General features: G+C 36.9%; 1 protein-coding gene across 1 annotated transcript in view; it reads left to right on the top strand.

The window, feature by feature from the left end:
* The first annotated feature begins 2702 nt into the window (after window positions 1–2702).
* Window positions 2703–22956, top strand: part of St8sia4 (ST8 alpha-N-acetyl-neuraminide alpha-2,8-sialyltransferase 4) — a 92477-nt gene continuing 72223 nt past the window's right edge. The window contains exons 1-3 of the mRNA XM_021170320.2: window positions 2703–3110; window positions 9281–9412; window positions 16462–16719. Coding sequence (XP_021025979.1) covers window positions 2713–3110; window positions 9281–9412; window positions 16462–16719 — 788 coding nt within the window. The 5' untranslated portion in view covers window positions 2703–2712. The remainder of the gene's footprint in view (window positions 3111–9280; window positions 9413–16461; window positions 16720–22956) is intronic.

Here is a 22956-nt window from a genome sequence, read left to right as displayed (position 1 = left end):
AAATACAAACTGAGCCGTCCTCAGTAGATTAAAGCAGAAAATAAAAATTATGAAAAAAAAGTTATAAAAAGTGAGACCAGACAACTGCTAATTGACTCCACAGAACTGTCACTCAAAGGATAGGAAGGCCTATGTGGTTTTTGGTTTTGATTTTGGTGTGTGTGTGTGTGTGTGTGTGTGTGTGTGTGCATGTATTTTATTGTGGAGATCAGAGGACCACTTGCAGACATCCATGCTATGTTTCTACCATGTGAATCCTAAGGATTCAACTCCTTTGTTAGGACTGATGGTGAGTAAATTTACCAGCAAAGTTTCAGTGGCCTGAGTCTGGTTTATTAATTCCATAGCATATTTTTGAGAGAGAGAGAAAAAATGCTACATGGATGCAGTGTGTGTGTGTGTGTGTGTGTGTGTGTGTGTTTGTGTGTATTTTTAACATCTCAAAAGACTCTGTGATAAGAAATAGTAATAGAACAATAAAACCCTTAGGCTGAAACAAGAGTCTAGAGATAATTAAAATGTGAGCCTTAAGAAATTAAAATGGTTCTTATGAACGGAGGTGTTTCTGAACAGCACAAGTGAAAAAGATATATCTAACAAGACAATCTTCGAATTGAGTTTTACAAATTGAAGATTATTTAACTGATAGTCTGTAAGTGGTAGTCCATTGTAAAAGGTTCAAGCTTGCTTACAAACCATTACACTGTATGCAAAAGAATAGTATTGCCAATTACCCAAGCCAGCCGATACTGAAGAATTGAGAATAATGATGATAGATTTCCTGATCTGGGAGAAATTTCACTCATTTATGACTCTGCATTCTAGCTAAAGTCAAGGTCTTTTGTGATTAGACATGTATTATATTTGGTTCTATGTATGGAAACATAAGCAAAGGTCAATATATAAAAACAAAAGGCTTTTTAAGTTGGGCACTTACATGAGAGAAAATGAACTAATAGAGGAAAAATGAAAATGATATTTTCTGCATGTGAACATGATTTTTTTTTCTTGCAACAAACAGCATTTTTATACACCTCAGGCAATACCACTTCCCTTTAACCCATGAGAAACTGTTTTATTCTTCTTCCTGCTGCTACTTGAGAAGTCTGTGTAACTAAAATGCATTAAGGTAAGCAGGATTTGCGTGGACATCAATCCACTGGAAAGGCTCCCAGCAGGCCACTTGTAATGTCAATAAAGACTCATAATTGTTTGCTCCTTGATGCATTTTAGACTTGGCTCTTTGGTTGCCTGTCCTGCAGAGATTAGGTTCTCGAAACTTAGGAGACTTAACTTCCTAAACCTTGAATAGAAACTGACACACATAAACAAGGTCTTACACTAAGCTCTGTTGGTTTACTTTTAAAGACCTCAGCAGCTAGGCAAAGGTTCTAGAACCTCGGGTTTTAAGCAAGAGTCATGTCTTTCTATTTAATGCTGTTCCTTGAGTCACTCTGAATTCTTCCTAAATCCAAAGGAAACCCAAATCCTGGTGGTGAGCCTTCTCATTTGCTGATGTGGAAAGTGCAAACTTAATGGGCTAATGGACTAGCAAAGGTGCTGCTCAGTGAAGGAGCAGGAAGTCAGACTTCAGAGCCTCTGGGATCCTGGGGCCAAGGCACACAGATAGGAAGGAGTCTGGTTTCCAGGCTCTGTCTCCTGCTGAGGAAGCGTGTAGATGTTAGGTGTGATAAGCCTGAGCAGTCAGCTCTCTTGGATGTGCCAGAAACTAGGAATGGAGAGGTGCTCAGCTAGAATACTCAGAAAGCGCGCCAGCTGCACAATACAATAGAAGTAAAAAAAAAAAAAATGGTAGGCGGGAGGAGGGGTAAAAATCAGAGCCCAATACACTTCAGTTGGATTTTCAAGAGGAGCCTGCCTTTCCTGCTTTTTACCCTTCCTTTCTTCTTCCCTAGGATTATGAATGTGTTGGTGGGTGTGCCGGAGGACGCTGCCTTTTCTCAGAATTCTGGTCTTAGCAGTGAAGTTTAAATGGCATTGGACTTGCCTTCACTTCGTGAGGAGTTTCCAAACGACAACGCGTGGGTCACAGAAGTATCCATAATGTTCGTAAGGATGCCTCTGACTTTACTTGCTTACCTCAAGCTTCAAACTGGGATCCTCATTACCCGTCCACTCTGCGGGCGAGATCAGCTCATGGGCTCCTGTGAATAATCGTATTTTCCAGACAGAGTTGTGCACTGAATAATGAACGTTCCCCTTCCACTTCCCTGTTGGATTTCACTGTGCTTCGGTCGGGTTTATTCGTCCGTGCGTTTACGTATGTTTAGCAAACACGCTTTGAATGATAGGCTGCTTTCTCAAGCCATCCTTAGCCCTAGCCGTTGCGTTCCTCTGGTGGGATGAGTCTCTCATCTTTCTCAGATGAGATGCATGCTAGTGTTGAAGCTGACGGATCTGGAGTCTTGACGTTTGGGCGTCCTAGGAGACAGTGTGGTTCTGTGTGTGTCTGTGGTTTGGGGGTATGTGCGCAAGAACGCGTCCGCGTGCGACTGTGAGCTTCCTCCACCCGGTATAGTGCAGACTGAGCTCACAACGACTCTCCGAGCAGCCGCCAGCAACGCAAGGCAACAGCAGCCTCCGCCCCCTCAGCACGGTGATTGGCTGGCCTTGCTTATCGTTTCCCTGCTACGGCGAGGAAAGGGCCAGTGACGCCCCCGAGCCCAGCTGCAGAAGAAACCGCCACCTCCAATGCACAAGGTGTCACATTTGAAAAGAAACCTGAGCCCCAGGGAGGCGGCACAGAGCGACCCGGGCCCCGCAAGCGCTAACTGCGCGGCAGGGCGCTGGGCAGCGCTGGAGAACCCGGAGAGCTCCACCGCTGAACATCCTAGCGACCTGATTCTGGGATCTCGGCTGCACGCTCCCTTCGCAATTTTCAGATTTCTCCCCCTTGATTATCATCCCAAAACGGAGCCTTTATACCAGGAGAAGGTGCCTGAGCTGGGACAACCAGGACTTTCCCGGGCACCCAAGATGCGCTCAATTAGAAAACGGTGGACCATCTGCACTATAAGTCTACTCCTGATCTTTTATAAGACAAAAGAAATAGCCAGAACTGAGGAGCACCAAGAGACGCAACTCATCGGGTAAATGCATGTTCAAGGATATGACACCAAATCAAGCCATAGTGAAGTGTGCTTAGAGCCGGGAGAGTGATGTGTTTGGAGTGCTGTGTGTATTGGTTTGGGCGTGCTTGTGCAGAGTGTCATGAATTAAATAACAAAGGCTCTTTGGAGGTGTGTGTGCGTGTTTCCCATGCTGGTTCTAGGATGAGTTTAACTTGCCCTGTGCAGTGGTGGTGGTGGTGATGGTGGTGGTGGTGGTGGTGGTGGTGGTGGTGGTGGTGGTGGTGGTGGTGAAAGATGTATTGGCACAGGGTGCAGCTCACCAAAGAAGTCACTGCAGAAGTGTCAACAAAGAACGTGTGCCCTTGTCATTTTTTAACGCTTGAGCAGAATTCAGAGATGTCTTTACTCCTCAAGCCTTCTCTTTCTTTCCTTCTGTGTCCTGCCAGTCTATGAGGACACCATAAAAAGCGGCTTTCTCCAAAGTTTATGGTCACAGAAGTGAAATGGGTCTTTACTCTTTTTTGTTTGTTTGTTTTTGTTGGGGGAGGGGACGCCTGTAAGATCTATTTTCTTTCTTTCTTTCTTCCTTCCTTCCTTTCTTTCTTTCTTTCTTTCTTTCTTTCTTTCTTTCTTTCTTTCTTTCTTTCTTTCCTCCTTTCAAGTTAGACATTTCAGTATCAATAAGGAAAATTCCCTTTTCACTCCTCTACGGATAAAACTCCCGGGTTTCATGGTTACAGTTTTAGAAGGGAACTAGGGACTGCGCCTTTACAGACCATATCTGCTCTTTTTTGAGTTTGTCAAGATGTGTTCAAAATCTCCGCCCCATTAAGTTCTGTAAATATCTCACTTCCTTCCTCTCTCCCCTGGCTTCTCTGCCTTTGAAGTCTATCCAGAGCAGAGCGATTTGTAACTTCTTGTCTCTGACAAGGCTTGGAAGCGCACATCTGAGGATGTGGCCCTGTTGTCAACTCTGTTAAAAGTCCTGTTTCGGAAATCCTCCCAAGTTCGGAGCTTTTCCACAGTCGGAAACTGCACTGGCTGAGATTTCCTTCGGTTTTTACATTGTCTCTGACATCTTTGAAACGAAGAAGGATGCTTTGGCATTTTTGTGTGTGCGCGGTTTTGTGTGGGGGGCGGGGCACAGAGCTTCTCAAACACACACTAGGAAACTTTACGCAGCTCTTTTCTTAATATCCCCGCTCCTCTCTGAGTAATCAGTCACAATTAAGTGAGTAAGACGCAGGTGTATCCTCCCGGAAGGACTTGCTATTCTGCATAAAGCTAGCTTAATAGTACTAGGCTCAAAGGGGACTCTAGGAGAAAGGAACGCTAATAAGGAGTGGGCCGAATGGTCCTTATGCTTCAACAAACCTATTCAAGGTCTGTATGAGAGGAAAAATAAATAAATAAATAAAAATAATTAGGTGAAGTCCTTTACCTAGAAGTGGATGGTTGGAAAATCCATGTCAATGGTGGAAAAGAAAAATTGGGAGGGGTGTGAATATCCCCAGCAGACCTGTTTTTGCCAGGCAGACAAAGGGGTCTTGAAGGTGGTGAACCCGCGCGTGGGAATTCCTGGGAGAGGCGGAGGCTGGGGCTTGCGAATCGAGGCTCTTTGTTCCCTTCGGAACTGATTGGGTTCCAAGGAGCTGGCGCTTAGACAAAGCGGCCAAGCTTCTACAGGACTCCAGTGGTTTGGGACCCTAGCGAGCAGGAGTGGGCGTGGCGATGAGCACTATGTCCAAACCCTGCAAAGGATCCATTCCCTTGCTGGAATAAATTGCCTCCAGGAAGGAGGCCTGTATCCCGGGTGCCCCAAAGAAAAATATCAGATCCAGGACACTCCACGTTTCACAGTGACATTTCTTCTCTGGCCTTTTCTGGAAATCAAGGGAGGGTCGGCACAGCCCTGGTATCAGAGGAGCTGCAGCCCTGCAGCCACACAGCTACTGGGTTAGCTCTACTGAGCTGTGCCTCCGCACCCTTTGCAAGCTGAGCTGCCAGTTCTTTCTTCCCAGTTCCTATGAGAAGGCTTGAGACCAGCGCTTGAGTTATCAAAACAGGAAGAGAGGTGTACCCGGTCCCGGTGTCTACCCTTTCTTCTACAAGAACTAGTAGTCAGAGCAGGATAATGAGAAGACCGGTGTGTGTGTGTGTGTGTGTGTGTGTTTCGTGTGTGTGTGTGTGTGTGTGTGTGTGTTTCGTGTGTGTGTGTGTGTGTGTGTGTGTGTGCGTGCATCATTTCAGAAAGAAGTAAGCCTGCCTTCATTTGTGACAGTCAAGCAAACAAACAAACAAAAAAAATTCATGTTCAAAGCTCCTCCTCTTTAATTAAAGCCCGCAACTGCAGCTTTTTTGAACAAGGCAGAGACAGGGTTGTGGAGACAATCCTCACCCACGTGCTGGAGAAATCCTGACTGCTCTGGGCTTCCAGACTCAGGCACAGGGTGGGGCCAGTGTTACCATGAGCAGTGCAGCGTAGCTGGGGTCTCTGGATGTTCATCCCCTTTTGGCCTGAATGAAACGTTCAGGGGGGTGACCTGAGCACATGATTTCTTTCAACTCCCTAACAGTGCCTCTGGTGGAGCACTTGATTCATCAGCTAACCCACCATCTCCTCTCTGTGCAAGCTTATGGGGAGGCCAGTTTTGAAATGACTTAAAGATTAAAGGGGCCTTGAAGGCCAGATCAAAACTTCATTTAAAAGTGAGACCATAGAGGCAGGCTACAGCCTTTGGGGGGCACTGCAAGCCTTACAGGCTGGCAGTAGCTCCAACCAAGTTCTTTACTCTTACATTTCTCTGAGTTCAGAGTCCCCAACACCAGAATATTTCCCACTAGACAGGAGGTTTCTCTATCCAACCACTTCTTCTTTAGCAGAGTCCCCACGCACAGCCAATGGCGCATCACTCAGTCTTCAGCATCAAGCACTCATTGTACGCAGAAATGAAAGTAGTAGCTGAGAAAGGTTGCTGTCCTCTATTTCTGGAGGAGCCTTAGCAGTGTGTTCAACAAGAGTAGGGGATTACTCCCTACAGTGTGAGTGACAATCACTGACCACCTGAACCTGCCATTTCCTTCTGGATAAACTTTATTGATAGACAGATTTTGTCTACATCAGACTACTGGTAGTATTAAGTGGATCGTTCTTGAGATACTTTCTCCCACAGGCTTTTCACTACTTTTTCACGGTTGGCATACTCACCAGAATGTACTGGAAACGGCTTTTAAGATTCCCACATGCACAACTACTTGAGCAAACCTTTCTAGTGAGGAAAGAATTTAATGTGTGGCAAAGTTAAATGATATATAGATGCCACTTTTGGTGAGACTCCCTGAAACTTACTTGGCAGAACTACAATGAGATTTCAGTATAGCTATCCATGTCTTTTTTCCCCCTTAAGGCTCCTTACATTATATTACTAAACAATCAACAGTTTTGAATTCTGCTATGTGTAAGGTTGATAGTAAAGCTGAACACCCAGTGCTTAGATTAAAACTGCACAGAAAAACTTACTTTTAAATTGTTTCAAAGTAGAATATGGGTTTGTAAAACAGTATCCCATCATTTGCCCTTTAATTCCCAGATTAATTTTTCAATTACACTACACTATATCTCATATTTATTTGTTTGATACTTTGGGAATAAAATATAGAATTGCTCCCTGCTTGAGTTCAGACTTAGTTTGACTCAAGTCTTTTGTTGATATGGTTTTTTAAAAGTTTCAATTAATGAAGAAGCTTAATCTAGTCACATTCATTCCACAGCTAAGTAATCAGTATCCTAAAATACTAAGATACTGAGACCTAATATCCAAAAGTGTATTTAATCACCTTTGTTGTGTATCTCAGAATTGACAATATAAATTATTGCAAAGGCAGAAACTCATAGATATTAACAGGCATAAGTACAGATATTCCTCAGAGTGCGATCTTGTGTAAGATCATCTTTGTTGAATTTTCACAACACCATAGGAGCAGAAACACTATCAAATCACACTCTTTAGTGCTGAGTGATTTCTTTGATGGCTTTTGTTCCTTCCCCTTTTAAAATTGCGTGTTGAATGTTTTGAAGATATTTCTATGCAAAACAGTATTTTCAGTGCAGCTGTTTGGAGGTCATGTCCAAAGTAGAATGAGAAGCAAACAGTGGGTGACAATATTCTTCATGCCTTGAATTCATGGGAAGGGAATCTTTCTTCAGACAGTAAAACCAAGATGGTTTACAAAAATATCCAACAACAAAAAAGTATGCTTTATAGCGTGAGCTGATTCCTTTGAGTGTAAAAGAGAAGTTTGACTACTAGTGCTCATTTCCATTCAAGGTTCTTTCCAATGATAAAAGCCTGACCTATGGCCAATCACCAATTTAATAGAAGCTGCTCAAATGGGGAAGTACCAGTGTTCTCAGAATACACATTTGTCCTGTTAACGTTCCATAGGACTAAGTATATCATCATAAGAACCATTGTACAGGTAGAAATTATATTCATCATTAAGTGCCACAATACTATATCAATTTAAAAAATTCAATTGCATGAATAATTTTAACACCATAAAAATATACTAGGTCTCAAAATTATTATTTGAACCTTAGCAACCTATGGTAGAAAAAATGATATTGGCAGTCATTAATGGAGTGATGATTGGAAAGATCTTTGCCTTTTCCCATAAAAAATAATGATAATTTATGCCTGCTTAAAGGTGTACACCAAAGTGTGAAGGTTAACTTCGTGCACATCCACAATCTTACTCATAGGCAATTATTATCATTAGAAGTATAATATGGAAATTGACAACTCCATCACTGCATAGTAAAATGTGTTCTGTTTCCTAACACCCTAGATGACCTCTGTAAAATGACTATTATTAGCCTTGAACAGACATGCAAATGTATAATTTTCATCAGTAGAACTGTGTAAAAATATTAATTTTTATAGAGTTTCAAATTTCACAGGGAGTGTTTTTTTTTTTTTCATATGATTTCATAAGTAGCACAGGGAGTTGCTTCAAATTAAAATTACATATTAAGAAAATAATGCAAAGCAAATACCAAACCATAAGCATCCAGTTTTGGAGTCACCTAACAGCTGTTAAAAGACAGTGTCTCTATTATTAGTGGAGAGAGTACTCTAGGTATCACACACACATTCATTCTTGGTGGTTTTGAACAATCATAATACTGTTTAGCAATGCTATTAGCAGGAAAGAGTTAAAAGCAGTACAGCTATTGAAAAGGCTAAACGTTTGCTTCCTCTATCATAGTTGATTGCCTTCTGTAATTATCTGAATCTTTTTTTATTTTTACCAGAAATCACAAAGACAAACATCTATTCAATAGTGAATTGCTTAGATCTACAGGTCCTCATACTATAAATGACATGAGACATGTTTCTCTCCATCATACATGGGCCAAACTCCTAACATTACCAGTTTACATGGTGTACTAGCCAATGGTGTATTAGAGATGACTGGCTGTAAGAATCAGTTACTTTTAGTACAATACAAAGGCAATGGACATATGAACTGAAAGAATTTTCTTCTCTGATTTTTGTGAGTCTCCTCTTTACAATGTTAGAAACCAATTCTTTTTAAAACAGTACTTAAACAATGCTTGAAAAGTTTCTTTGTGATACAGAAAACCCCATAACCACCATGGTCCCTGCATATTAAATAATGTTATTGCTGTTTGTCAAGGTTAAGACCACAGTGACCTTAGTGATGTAGTGCTCAAAACACAATGCAAATGCACCATAAAATCAATTACACATGCTGATCTGCTGTGCACATGATTTAGTTAGTAGTCCTCAGCAAAGTATATTTCTAGTTCTTTTCTATGTCTTCTTTGAAACAAAATTAATCTTGGCAGCAAAAGCTGTAGGCTTGTAGAGGAAGTTACTGACCAAACATCCTGGCTCTTACTGTCTAAGCAGTGGGGGTAGTTGGTATTGTAGCTTTGATGAGAGTTATATTTTCTTAAAAATCATGAGGTATGCATTATATGAAAAATAGAATATTTTTCAAAAAAGAGAAGGTAGAGGTTTACTATGATAATGTCTACTCTTTCTACTAAATTATGAAAATAATATCCCATGCTTACACCTTAATGTAAATATAATCATGTATGGTGTCACTTAAGCAAAATGGGTCTGATTTTCACACAGCTGGCCTATCTGTCTTTTCAGAGATGGTGAACTGTGTTTGAGCAGATCACTTGTCAACAGCTCTGATAAAATCATCCGGAAGGCTGGCTCCACCATCTTCCAACATTCTGTACAAGGCTGGAAAATCAATTCTTCTTTAGTCCTGGAGATAAGGTGAGTTTTTTTTAATAAGTTGAAAACCATCACATCATGTCCTTAAAGAAGCTGGGTTTGGCTGAACACTGATTTATGGCTTATGTGTAAATGCTTAATGAAAAAGTGGATCAGCTATATTTAATGTTCCTCGTGGAAGAATGTGGAACCATAAAAACAAAATCATTGAATAGTCACTTTTTATTCAAGGATGGTGGAATTTTTAATATACTATCCCATTAGCAATAGAGCAAAATATTGAGCTAAGTACTAACCTTTCACATAATTTTATTCCATTGCATATAATGAACATTCATTTTAGTAATCATTTTCTTACTTTTCCATATTGAGACATCAATTTGATCTGACATTTAACTACATAGAACAGAGGTTCCTCAGTTCCTATTGTGTTTTAAATGTAGATTGATTTGATTTATTAAATGTTTATGCTGGTATAAGCTCATGTGAAAAAGGGAATAAAACGTCAGAAAATAAGCTTGCTCCAGTTCTGGCTTGGTCTTTTCCACACAGACATTTTAAGCTAAAATGAAATAAACCCAATGACTCCTCACATCCATTGCAGCACTCACTTCTATCTCCATCCTAAAAGTAATGAGAAAATGAGCTCTACATCCCCAAGTAAGGAGGGGGACAGAATCTGACTTTCCCTACACTTTCATTCCATCACTGGTTTTGTTGGTATGCTTAGACTAGAGCATTTTGGTAATTCAGAACATGAGAAATTTGGGAGAACATATCTATTATATAAAAAAAATCATTTCATTTTTTAGTGTTAATGAAATACTAAATATGTAAATATCTCATTAATGAGATATTAACATAGAAATTTTGTTAACAGTATCTGAGTGATTAAAAAGTGAGGGTCTCATTTACTTCTCAGCCTGATATTTTGGCCCTCACTTGATTCCTATATCATCTCTCTTTCTCTCTGGCTCCCATATCTAGCTTTTCATTTAAGTCTAAAATATGTTAGCCATGAATTAATGATTAGGAACAAGGTGATAGACAGGCATCACATTAAATCTCAGAGGTTGGTGAAAGAGAAAGTGGTTGATTGTAAAGAAAAGAAGTTATTTACAATAATGCCTTAAAAGAAAAAGTGGTCAGGCTAGAAAGGAGTCACTGAAGGTAAGGTTGCATGGATGGCATAAAGGACATACAAAACAAAATGAAAATAGTTTACTTATCATGTCTAGCCAAGCTTAAAATGTGTCATGTATGTGAAAAATTTTAAAGTTTATTCATTGAATAGTACTCCTTCATAATTAATACATCAGTTCATGCAATCCTAATATCTTTTCAAATATGAATAATGTATGTATTCGTGGAACATTACATTTACAGTTTGCTTTATAGTAAGGTATCCAGTCTAAACACGTTAAATACAAACCGACTGTAGTGATTCATCTGATGGAACTTTACAAACTAATGAAGGCTGCAAATGTAGTTGTGAAGGTGAGCTTTTTCAGCTAAGAGCTGTTAATAGGAATGAAATGTTAGTACCCACTATGTTTGTATTGTTCCTCTTCACAGGCTAAGAGGTAAACAATACAACAGTGAACAAATATTGAATAATATATACAAAGGTGTCATTTGCAAGGAAAGAATAATTTGTAAGTTCATTATTGCGCAATGTGCAAACAGTTCATAAAAATTACAATTGCCTCTGGCAGCAGTGACTACTGAGTATTAATCAGTTTGACACCTGTATTAAAAGATTGAGGATATGAAAATATCTTGTTGTTTGGCTCAGGATTTACAAGTGTGTAGTTAGCAAGCACATCTGTGAGAGGGTGGCTGGATCATGTTCAAGTTTTTCAAAATTCTACGTTAAATTTGTTTTTGTTTTTTAAACAGTTGAATCCTGCCTTATAGTCTTGTTTATTTTTAAGTTACCATTATATTTATAATATTCTGACGATATTTCTAGTAAATGATTTGTTAATTTGCATTAACATGTGTAATGCATGTAATGTGTAGGTCGTTTTGTTCTATGATTGGTTGTGAATTTTGTTTGTACTCTTTAGTCCTTCTGCTGGTTGGTCTGCAACACTGATAAACACGTCAGTGGTAAGTTAGAAACAATTGTATGGTGGTGAATTGTCTCAGATGGTTTGAATTCACTGTATTTTGAAGTATCCACAAAGTTTAAGGAGTTAAAGCACTTTATAGTCATAGTCTCAATCAATATTATTACCTTGTTCTTAATGGCTTCATTGTACTGTGAAGATTTTGTTGATATTATGTTCTTAAGAGATGACACATTTAAGTTTCATTACTTGTGACTAAATCTGTGAATGTTGTCAGTTTCTGTCTACCATCTGTCTCAACCTATTTTCTGTATTTTGGTTCTTTATTTTCACAGTTTTCATATATTAACAAAACCCTAAAAAATACAATGCCAAATAAGGGTGTAGAGACATATGATCTCAGCTTTCCTCCTCCAAGCAGTCTAGCCAATAATTAGTGAAATATTTTGATTCTCCGTGCAATATTTCTTAATCGTATAAGACTATGAATTAAACATGAGTGCAGGTTTATATGTGTTTCGTGTAAAAAAAACCCATGCTGTTCCATTTATAGATTTCTTTCATGGAACATGGCACATGCAGTCTTACACCATCGTCTACCTACTGTGCTCAGCAAATGACAATAGTGTCGCTTATAGCTGAAGAGGCTTAGTTAGCAGGAGCACACAGTCCCCTTCAGTGCTTTATTTTAAGGTGCCCATCCTTTAATAGAGCAAGTTGTGAAAAATCATATTTTATTACTAAATATAGAGTGCTTCTTTATGAAGTACATGGTATGTTTTTGCTTTAAAAATAAAAATAAATTTTGATCATCCAATTCATAGCCAAGTTTGAAATAGTGAAGTTAAAAACCAAAACAAAACAGTGTTCTTCACATGTTTGGGAATAATTTTAGTTTTCATGTGATAGGATTGTTTAGGATTTTTCTTTTTCAGATTACAATATCTTTCCCCTAACATTTTTCTAAGCCCCAACTTATTAAGTTATAAAAAGACTTCATTTAGGAAAAGTCATGTAAGGATTTTTCTTTCATTTCGTAGGCACAATAAAGCACACAGAAATGGCAAAGTTCTTTCCTTTTCTTTCAGTGAGCTGTGTTATTGTCAATCAATATGTTATTTTTCACCATCAAATTTAGACACACTGATTCTCTCCTCTATTCTAATAAATTGAAACTACTTGCATTACAATATGTATGTCTGTATATATAAAACCTAGTTTGACATTCAACTTTTCATGTGTTCCTGCGATATGTGTTAACTCAATGCCTCTGGTGAGACAAATGCACTTTCAGTGAAATTGCAGTTGCTACAACACAGATTGTTGGTACAAAATATACGGAAGAGTGGCATGTGGTGGTGGGTTAGCTATATTTAACATTTCACAAATAAAAACAATGAGTAGTAAATTAAGCCTCTAGGCCTCTGCAGCTGCTGTTGTAGCTGTGGTTGGTATTGAAAGGGAAGTTCTGGTTGAAGATTCGGTTGAGCAATTTCTGTATAGAATCTTTCCTGGCAGTTTAACAGTCCACAAACCTTTTGGTTGAAACCAACTTTGCTTTTTAGAAAAAAATATACTTTTGTGACTAATATTTCAGTCTCACTGAAAACGAAACGTTTTAAATTTTTTTCAGTTACCATTCATTTTAAAACAAGTTGTAAAGTTGATGTTGGCTTAACTAAGAAGGCAGGAAGTTAAATCAGAGTAAGCAAATGACAGCTGAAGATCTAAGAAATCGCTTGTCCTTTATTTATTTATTTTTTAAATATAAAACACAATCCCTGACTTTAAATATCTGTTACTGGCTTGGCCACCTATTGATAAAACTTGCAAAGTTACAGCTTGAACACTAAATACACTTTTATTGAACTCCAAATCTGTGAGCTTGGGTTTCCCTTTGTTTCTAAAGCAAGTTTGTTGACTCTGGTGTTAAACAAAATTAAATTCATATTATGTCCTAAAGGTAACCATTCATGTCTTTCTGATGAAACCTAAAAGTTTTTCAGTTTACTCTAAGAAGAGTGTTTCTGGTTTCCTGTGGTATTTACATAATTACATTTATGTAATATTTTTCTCCCTCCAGGCTTTCATCGTTTAAGCGATGACTGTCTTTAGGGAATTTACAGAATTTCTTATATTCCATTGCATATATAAGCTAATAAAATGATTTTAGCCTCCTAAAGTGAGAAGAATAGCTGTGCTTCTAAGTCACAATATTGTTCATTCATAGTAATTACCAGCATCTTACACACTTTTATCAACAATTTTATCTTCAATAACTTTTTATGCATAAATTTCAGCCCCAAATTGGGAATTAAATGTTTTTTTTAAACATAAGGAGTAAAACATTCAAAAAATCATTTAAAATACTTCAAAGTCCCTTTTAAAAAGTTTTCCAGGTTAAAATTGCACATTCTACATTAAATATGTTTTAAATTTTATTTAAAACCTTTTTTTAAGTTTTAATTTTCATTAGTCTAGAACAGTTGGATTTTCATTGCTTTTAAAGGTACTTTGTTATTTTTTTGACTGATGCTTTGTAAAAATAAATTACTGCTAAACCTATCATTCAGAATTAGAAAAATTTATAACATTGGCATATGTGCTTAATAACTTTATCTCATTGACTACTGTTTTCTCCTGAAAGTTAGTAAGCCTACTTACTTTAACATTTTGTTTAACTTTCGAGCACTGCTTAGACTTTCCCCCTAAGGTTGTATAAAGCACTGGTGTTCTGCTTACATGTGCAGCACATTTTGAAATGATTTGGCTTCTAAGTTTCTATTACCAAGAAAAGACATTTCTGTAGGAAAGTCCCTCTTGTCAGTTCACATACCAGCAAGTGTAACGTTTTGATGTCCTGAAAGGAGTTTTGCTTTTGGATTTCTAAGCTACAGAATCTTCTTTAATACCTACAGCTCCAATCTATTCATTTCAAGCTGCCAAACATGCTACTGCTTTTGAGCACAATCTTTAAATGCATCTGTGACAGCCCATTTCAGTTTTGTTCAAAGGGAAACGGTCACATCACCCTCTTCGATGATTTAACCACATCCGTGCAGTCTTTATCTACAAGACAACCTTGTCATCTTCACAGCAAACAAAAAGTGCTAAAATATAGGTGTCAAGCTCTTCTCATTTCCCCCCCAGGTAATTAAGCGGGAGTTAATAAATGAGTATGGAAGACTATGGTGCCCCTTTGATAGTAGATGTTACCGTTTGTGGAGAATAACTAGATTCTTGTAATGTTTTGTTCTTAGTAATGAAACTTACTCAGTGTCATATAGCATACACCATAGTAGCACAAAAGGAAAATATGTCTCTTTTATCTTACATATTACTCTCAGGAACTGATTTTTGTCCCTGTGAAGCTGGAAGCTTGACTTAAGAGCACATTGGTAAATAACATCTGTCTTTCCAACCTCTACTACAGAATTTTTCGGATTGCTTCTTGCTGCTTTGTGTTTGGTAGCTTTGGAATTAAATCATTTTGGACTCTTGTAGGCCATATCCTGAGATTTTGTCAATATTATTTCCTCAAAGTCTACTTGATCCTCGTGTATTATTACAAGCATGAATGGATCCTTCCAAAGATTTCTCCTGAACACAGGCTCCTTTTTAGTATTTTAAAACCATGCTAAATCAGATCTCCATCCCATAATTCAATCACAGATAGCTCGTGGGAATCAGTTAAATCTCTCTTTGTACATGGAAAGGTAATTTATCACCTTTGTTTGGACAGCTATAATTTATATTCACATTTCTTACCAAGCAGGGTGCAGGGAAAGATGATGGCTACAAATTGCATAGCCTCACAGTTTGGATCACAGAGCCTGTGAAGACACAGGTTTCTTTCCTCACGGCCTGCCACCTGGCTACTTCATGTCTGATTCTCCTCTTTTAACAGCTTAAAAAACATAAACAGTTAAATACTTTTAAACCAGGTTTCCATGACCAGTCAATTTATTAGGTACAATATTAAGCTTTCAAAGTTTAAAAGACAAACCACATTATCATTTTCTCTTATGCCACATTTCCCCTGACCTCCAGCCAGTTATGACGACTTTCTCATAGTCTGTCATCTATTTACGATATGCACATATTTATATTTGCTCAGCACCTTATATCTTATTATTAATTTGTACAATAGATATAGGAAGAGTTAAATTTTAATAAATGATGAGTGTAAAATGCAGTGATGAGATGAGTTGGAATTCTGTTCCTCTCATACATTCTGTTCACACAAAAGAGCATTTACATCCAGTTTAAAAAGATCAACCCCAAAACACGAATGACTAGACTTCTTTAAAAATGTGGTAAGGTCATAACTGATTATCAAGGGCCCACAGACAAACACAAACAAACCACCCAAACAACAACAACCACAACACAAGTGAATGTTTAAAGACAAAGAAGAAGGTAACAAAAAACATGAAGAATCATTAAATATCTTTCATACATACAACTGATGCTCTGTCTAACCAGGATGTCTTGTACTGAATCCACCTTACATCTTGGATGAATGAATGAAAAATTACAGACATATTTAATGCACCATTTGTATAAATGTATTTTGGGAGGATTCATAATAATTTAATTTCTGTCAATGGTCTAATTCAAAATAATTTCAATTTAGTACTATTCACCTCATTGTACCATATTAAATAAAAGCAATGACTAGAAAATTGAGACCACTAGGCAAGGATCTACTTGTACAAATGCCATCCTTATGAATAGTATTTTACCTAGTGAAATCTTTCTTAAGTATATTTTCACAAATGGAGTGATTTCCTCACTTTAGCAATAGATGTATATACTATATCTATTTATGAAATTATTCTAGGCTCACATAGGATTTAACAAAAACATATCTTCTATAGCATTTACTTGATTTATTTATCTGACAGTTTAAGAGCAGTAGTTGCCAGTTTAGATAGCATATACTGTGGTAGAAATGAGGATGTTGGTTCTTAGATACTCAGCCCTTAATCTAAAGCTTCGCTTGCATTTCAAATACAGGAAGAACATTCTCCGTTTCTTAGATGCGGAACGTGACGTATCTGTGGTCAAGAGCAGTTTTAAGCCTGGTGATGTCATACACTACGTGCTGGACAGACGCCGGACACTAAATATTTCTCACAATCTGCATAGCCTCTTGCCTGAAGTTTCACCAATGAAAAACCGCAGGTTTAAGACCTGTGCAGTTGTTGGAAATTCCGGCATTCTACTAGACAGTGGATGTGGAAAGGAGATTGACAGCCACAACTTTGTAATAAGGTGAGCATCCTGCTGTTCTTTGAGACTGCATGCACTTCAGCATCATTTTACCTAGAATACTGTAAGAAATGCTCAAAATTCACATTAACATTAAGAATGATTGAGAACGTCACCATTTATGTGGAATGTCTGTTATGGTGATGTATTTAAACGACCCTATATTTTGGATTAGAAATTTAATTACTGTATCTTTGGAAGAAAAGTCGAATATCTTGCCACACTTCACAAGAGATTTTAAAGATATGGGCAAGAATAAGTTAATTATATTAGTACTTACGGAGACAATCAATAGTTTCTTATACTTCTTTTAATCTTTAATGCTTGGTTTTAGACTTTGGACAAGGGAATGAGATGCATATTTTACATATCAAAGCAGACCTGGCCTCCAGATTCTCCCAACATCCACCTGGCATACTCTGCCCCCAACCCTGATCTTTCCAGGCTACCCTTCCCCCAGAGGCTACTCCCTACATAATCCAGATGTGGCCTCCCCCACCCCTCTCCCTCTCCCTCTCTTTCCCTCCCCCTCTTTACTCTTCTTTTCTCCTCCCTTCCTCCATCTCTGCATCTGTGCTTAGGCCCCTTTCCCTCTTTCTCTCTCCCTCTCCTAACCCCAACCCATTTTCCTAAGGCAACTTCCCTGGCCATCATTTAGTTTTGTGTAACTTAATTTGTTGACTGAAGATTACTCTGTGGTGCTGTCACAGACATAAATACATTTTACTACTTATTATTAATTACTTTGCAGCTTCAAAAAAAAAGCTAAGTTTGTGTGTTTGTATTTACTGTCCTGAATCAATAGATTGGCTTTATTACTCATTATTTGTTCTACTGAAATTATATGTTTACAAGTTTAGTTTTCTCACATAACTGACCATACTCATTTGGTATCTGACATATAATGTGTTTGGTTAATCTTTTATTAACTTAAAGAAGTAAGCAACAGATGATAGCCAAAGACATTAAGCAATTTTTAATGTCCATTTCTAGTGCCTGTATGGTTTTTGTTATGTCTTAGATCCTTAGGAAAAATGATGAATAAATGAATAGATATACCGTGACCACAGTGAGCTTTAAGCAGTGATGTTTTGATGAAATACAGTTGTGAAGAATATTCAAACATTCCCACACGCATAGGATCTTAGGGCAGCTAACATAACTCAGGACAAGGATAAGTGGGTGACATGAAGAAGGAGATTTCAAAGTGTGATTAATCCCAAAGATAGTTGCTCCAAACAGGCGTCACTTGTTGAGGGAGTCTAAACATATGCATGTCACGGTAACTAAGTGGACATAGCCTATTTTGGATGCTGATAAGAAGACTTCTTTCTATGTGACAAATGCCTGTCACCAGTATTGATCACTTTTATATCAACTCATGGTTGTCACTTTCTTTCCTGGCTTTGTTATTCATTTCTACTGACTTTTATATTATTATTATGGTAAATAAAAACACATAAATTGTTTTTTAAGCTTCACATTCTTTTTCATGGAGAGGTCCATGGGAACAATTACAGTTATCATAAAGTAGCCTTGTCGTTCACTGTCCTTAGTGTTGGACTGTTAGCACATCAGCAGTTTCGATAAATGATATCTTCGAGTTGAAAGATTCTCTCATAGTTAGGACTTAGTCCTTAGCTGGTCTCTAGTCGCATGCTTACTCCTTTATTCTGGCAGTAGACTACCCCTTACTTGCAGCATCTGAAACACTATCACTACTGAAATCTGTCTCTGTATGTTTGCCTTTGACTTTAAAATGAATTTAAATATGCAAACATACATATATGCAAAAATTTTCTGTTTTTGTTGAATTTCCATTTTATTCTAGTCATTCATTCATTTGAAGTTTCTTTTGTTGTTGCTGTTTTAGTTGTTTAGTTGTTTTCCAAGACATGGTTTCTCTGTGTAGTGCTGGCTAACCTGGACTCATTTTGTAAACCTGGTTGGTCTTGAACTCATAAATCTGCCTACCTTTACTTCCCAAGTACTGGGATTAAAAGCATGTGCTACCACACTCAGCTTTAATATTTTGAAATAAAAATGTAATTACATCTCCTCCATCTTCTCTTTCCTCCCATAAAGCCCAGTAATGTTCTCTCCTGCCATCTCTTTCCATGCCTCCCCAGTCCCTCTCAAATCTATGGCCTCTTTTTACTGTTGTTACAAATATATGCATAACCTTGTGAGTCTGGTTTTGTTGCTTGCATGCATATGTTTTTAGGGCTGACCACTTTGTACTGGAAAACCAATAAGGAGGCTCATCCTTGTGAGCCTAATTTGCTCAGCAGTCTTAAGTTGTGTGCAATCTTTTTTTTATGGGAGAGACCCAGTGAGATTTCTACTTTCCATGCTGATGTATGTCTGTGTTCAGGTCTTACAGAGTTAGTCACATTGTTGGAGTGTCACAGTGTAGCATCCCTTCGATTTCTAGGAGACAAAATCATGACTGTCTCTTTGTTCCTCTGACTCTAATATTCTTTCTGTTCCCTCTTCCTTCGGTTTATTAAGCCTTAGATGCAAAAGTTGTTGGTTTCTGTTATATCAGAGATTTGTACCTGTGATATAGAAAACTCCAACTGGTGGTTTTCTGTCATGTTCTTCTCTGATGAGGGATAAGAGCTACACTTTTCTGTGGGTAGAAAGAGATGCTTTAGAGTGCACTAAGGAATTCTGCTGCTTTAGCAAGGTGGTGTTTGTAAGTGTGAATGGGATCCATTACCTCGCTAGCTCTAGGCGGTTTTCTAGGTTCTAGTATGAGGTTTGATTTTCCTACTGTTGTTAGGCCATAAGTCCAATTAGACAATTGTTGGTTCCCATCAACATATGGATAGCACTACTGTACCTTTTGGGATATATTGCCACCCTGGTCATTATTGTGGTTCATACAGGTAGGACTATTCATTACATCCCTTTTTTGGCAGCTTGCATAGTTAATTCTGGTACTATAAAAGCTAGACTTCAAGGAGGTTTTCATGGTGTATGCAACCAAATCTATTGAATATTTTGTTCTAAATATGGGGAGTATTTAGCAATATGGTTCTACAACCTCCGAGAGACAACCAAAGATAAGAGGAATTATATATATATATATATATATATATATATATATACATATATAATATGTATATGTATATGTATATAAAATTATATATATAATATATGTACATATATTATATTAAATGCAATATGTAATATAATATATATTTTTATATTGAATACAATACACATATGTATGCATATAAATACACATCTATATCTACATTTACATCTATATATCCATATCCATATGCATATCTATCTCTATGGCCTAAAATTAAATGAAGTTATAACATTTGGGCTGCTAATACCCTCTATAAAATCCATTAACTAATAAAAACAGCATGTCAATCAAATCTATGCCTTTATTGGTTGTATTCACAACTAGAATACATAGATTCTATCTTTCTAGGGTAAAAGATCATAGAACTGCTATCTCTTGTCTTTATTTCAACTTGCTTTTGCACAAAAAAAATGAAGAACTCTGTTGACTGACTCATCCTTCTCATGAAAACATTTTCAGACTTACAATATTATATTTTCTCAGTAGAAATTTGTAAAATGTGAGTTATGAAACAATTTTTATAAAGTTGAATCTACATAAATTTAGTGTTCTGTAGCCTAGAGCTAGTCTGCAGGAAAAAGGCTAATGTGTATGTGAATATTTGAAGTCTTTTCATAGCTGATTTATTTTGCTAAGTTGCTCTCATCTCTGTTATATTATTCCCCTAAGATCACAGAATTTTAAAAGATGATAATAAAACTGGGCCAAATCTATTGAGAGGTACAAGTCAACTATATAGAAGATTAACATTGGAAAAAGCTTTTAAGCAACCTTTCAACATACAAATCATTGACTGCTCTTTGGGTCTTTAAGTTCGTCAAGGCCCCTTAGCTCTATAGGTTTAGAAGCATTTCTGCTCTTTGTCAAGCTATGCTTGCTTAGTGTTTAGTAGGAATTTAATAATAACAAACTATACAAGCTTTTTGCATTATTTATAAAATAAGACATGTTCATAAAGGAAATGAAAGAAGCACCTTAGTAACCTTTCTCTCCTATTTTGTACATTTTTAATAATTTCAAAAATAGAAGTCAGTGCACTCCAATTCTGGGTATATTGAGAAAATATTGTTCAGATTTTTCTGATTTTCCCAAGAGAAAAAAAATTATCCAACTTTTCAAGAAACAATTTTAAAAGTGCTCATTTTAGAAAGCATTCTGCTTTCTAAAGGGGGCCATTAATTTAATAGCAGTTCATTCCTTTGGTCTTTATTGTACTAGAGATTTGTAGGGAAGCCATTTGTTATACTCTACAGAATATCTGAAAGAACATATTTGGAACCTGATCTCAATACTCAGGGAAGGAAAGTAGTAATTTATTAAATGAGACAATAAAGAGGGTATTAGCAATTGTTTACCATGAAATACCAGCTGGTTTTGCCAAGGATCACTTATCAGTTAAAATGTATTATTCTGAATAAGAAAAAAAGAAAAGAAAGTAAGAATAATAGATGCGAAGAAAAAAATCATTATCACTTGTGAATAAAGACAGTTACCAATGGGTATGCCATGCTGTATCCTGCATATTATGAATGAGAAGAATTCATTCAAACGAGTACACTTCTATTGTGTCTGCTCCTGTGGCTGAAGAAGTAGGCTCTTCAAGTATCCACACTACTTATTCTTTGATGTTGTTTGAAATACCTAGGAAAAAGAAAATAAGTAATTATGGCAGAAGTAAAATCACCAAATGTAACTGTATTTTCCCATAGAAAATGAAAGTAAATCAAATTTACCCCAAAGATACTGTTGTGTAGTTGATAATCGAAAGATGTGGGCATAAGAGATTTAAATACACAGCATGGCACACAGGCTAGAGACTGAGATAGTGACAATCTTAATAAAAAACAATGAACTTCTCTACACTTTTGAAAAGGGTCAGTCTATAGATATTTGGTTACTTCTTGTATTACTATCTTTCACTTAGTATATTTCTTTTGTTTTTAACAGACTCAATATGGTTACTCTTAGATATCTTGATTCTGGTAGTAATCCTAGGAAAACTAAATTCTAATTTGTTTTCTTGAACAACAATAACAAAAATCATTTGATAATGTTGTATACTCCTCTCTGGGACCCTGCTGCCGAGTTGTTGTCCTCTCTATAATATTATCCCTCGTGGGAACTCCACAAATACCTCTGGACCTTTATTGTTGTATTCTTGTGCAATAGTGACATTATTTCCCTTAAATGTTCAGAAAAATTATTTGGCTAGAATTTATTGAAATTTTCATTCTTCCTTAAGATACTTCCCTGTCTATATTGATCCGGCTAGAACTTTTAAACTGTTTTAGACAAACAGCCCACTTGGTGATGCATTGTACACCTGCAAAGCTGTACAAATAGTGAGTTGATGCTTTCTTTGAATAGCCCACCTCATGCTTTCAGTTTCTTTACTTGTTTCCAAGTATTCCTAGTGGATAATAGGTTTGTTGAGAGAGAGGGGAATTAGGTCTACTTTGCTTCCATAGGGCACTTGTTAATTTAGTAAGTTCTTAAGATTGAATTTGCCTAAGTATCATGTTTAACTTGATCTCTGACTTCAAAAATAATAACACATTTAAAGATAAATCTTTATTTGGCATCAACTCTATTTTTTATTGTTTTCACATTTATATTAAGAAGTAAATTAACATTTTTATTACCTATACATTATAGTGTATAGCATGGAAGACAAAGGTTCCAGTAGTTTTCTGCTGGGGGAGTAAAATGGGAAAAGTAAATGGCGTAAGTGTCTTTACTGTGAGCTGATGTTGACTATAAATTGGATGGCCTTCTGGTAAGTAAAACTAAGTGCCCCAGTCATTTTCTAAGCATAGAAGGCATCTGAGAGCATACTGTTATTGAAAACGGAACTCACAGTAACAAGATTTACGATTAATTAATCCATTGCTCTAATAATAATTTCAGATAGATATTGGACAAAAGTCACCTTTGATCAGATAATTACATAATGAAAATGGAAAATACTAAAACTATTTAAAACATGTTTAATAATTTAAAAAAATAAAGATTACATATGTATATGTAGTAGTGTTTTGAAGAAAATAATATGTAGTAAAAGATTAACTGATATCTCAGGAAAACACATTCAGATATATAGATAGGTAGAACTTTTTCCAAAATCAAGTTGATAATAT

The sequence above is a fragment of the Mus caroli genome, unplaced genomic scaffold, assembly GCF_978045245.1.
Source record: "Mus caroli unplaced genomic scaffold, Mus_caroli_1 scaffold_1, whole genome shotgun sequence".
NCBI lineage: Eukaryota > Metazoa > Chordata > Mammalia > Rodentia > Muridae > Mus > Mus caroli.
Note: the sequence above shows the minus strand (reverse complement) of the source record. Positions and strands in the feature narration are given on the sequence as shown.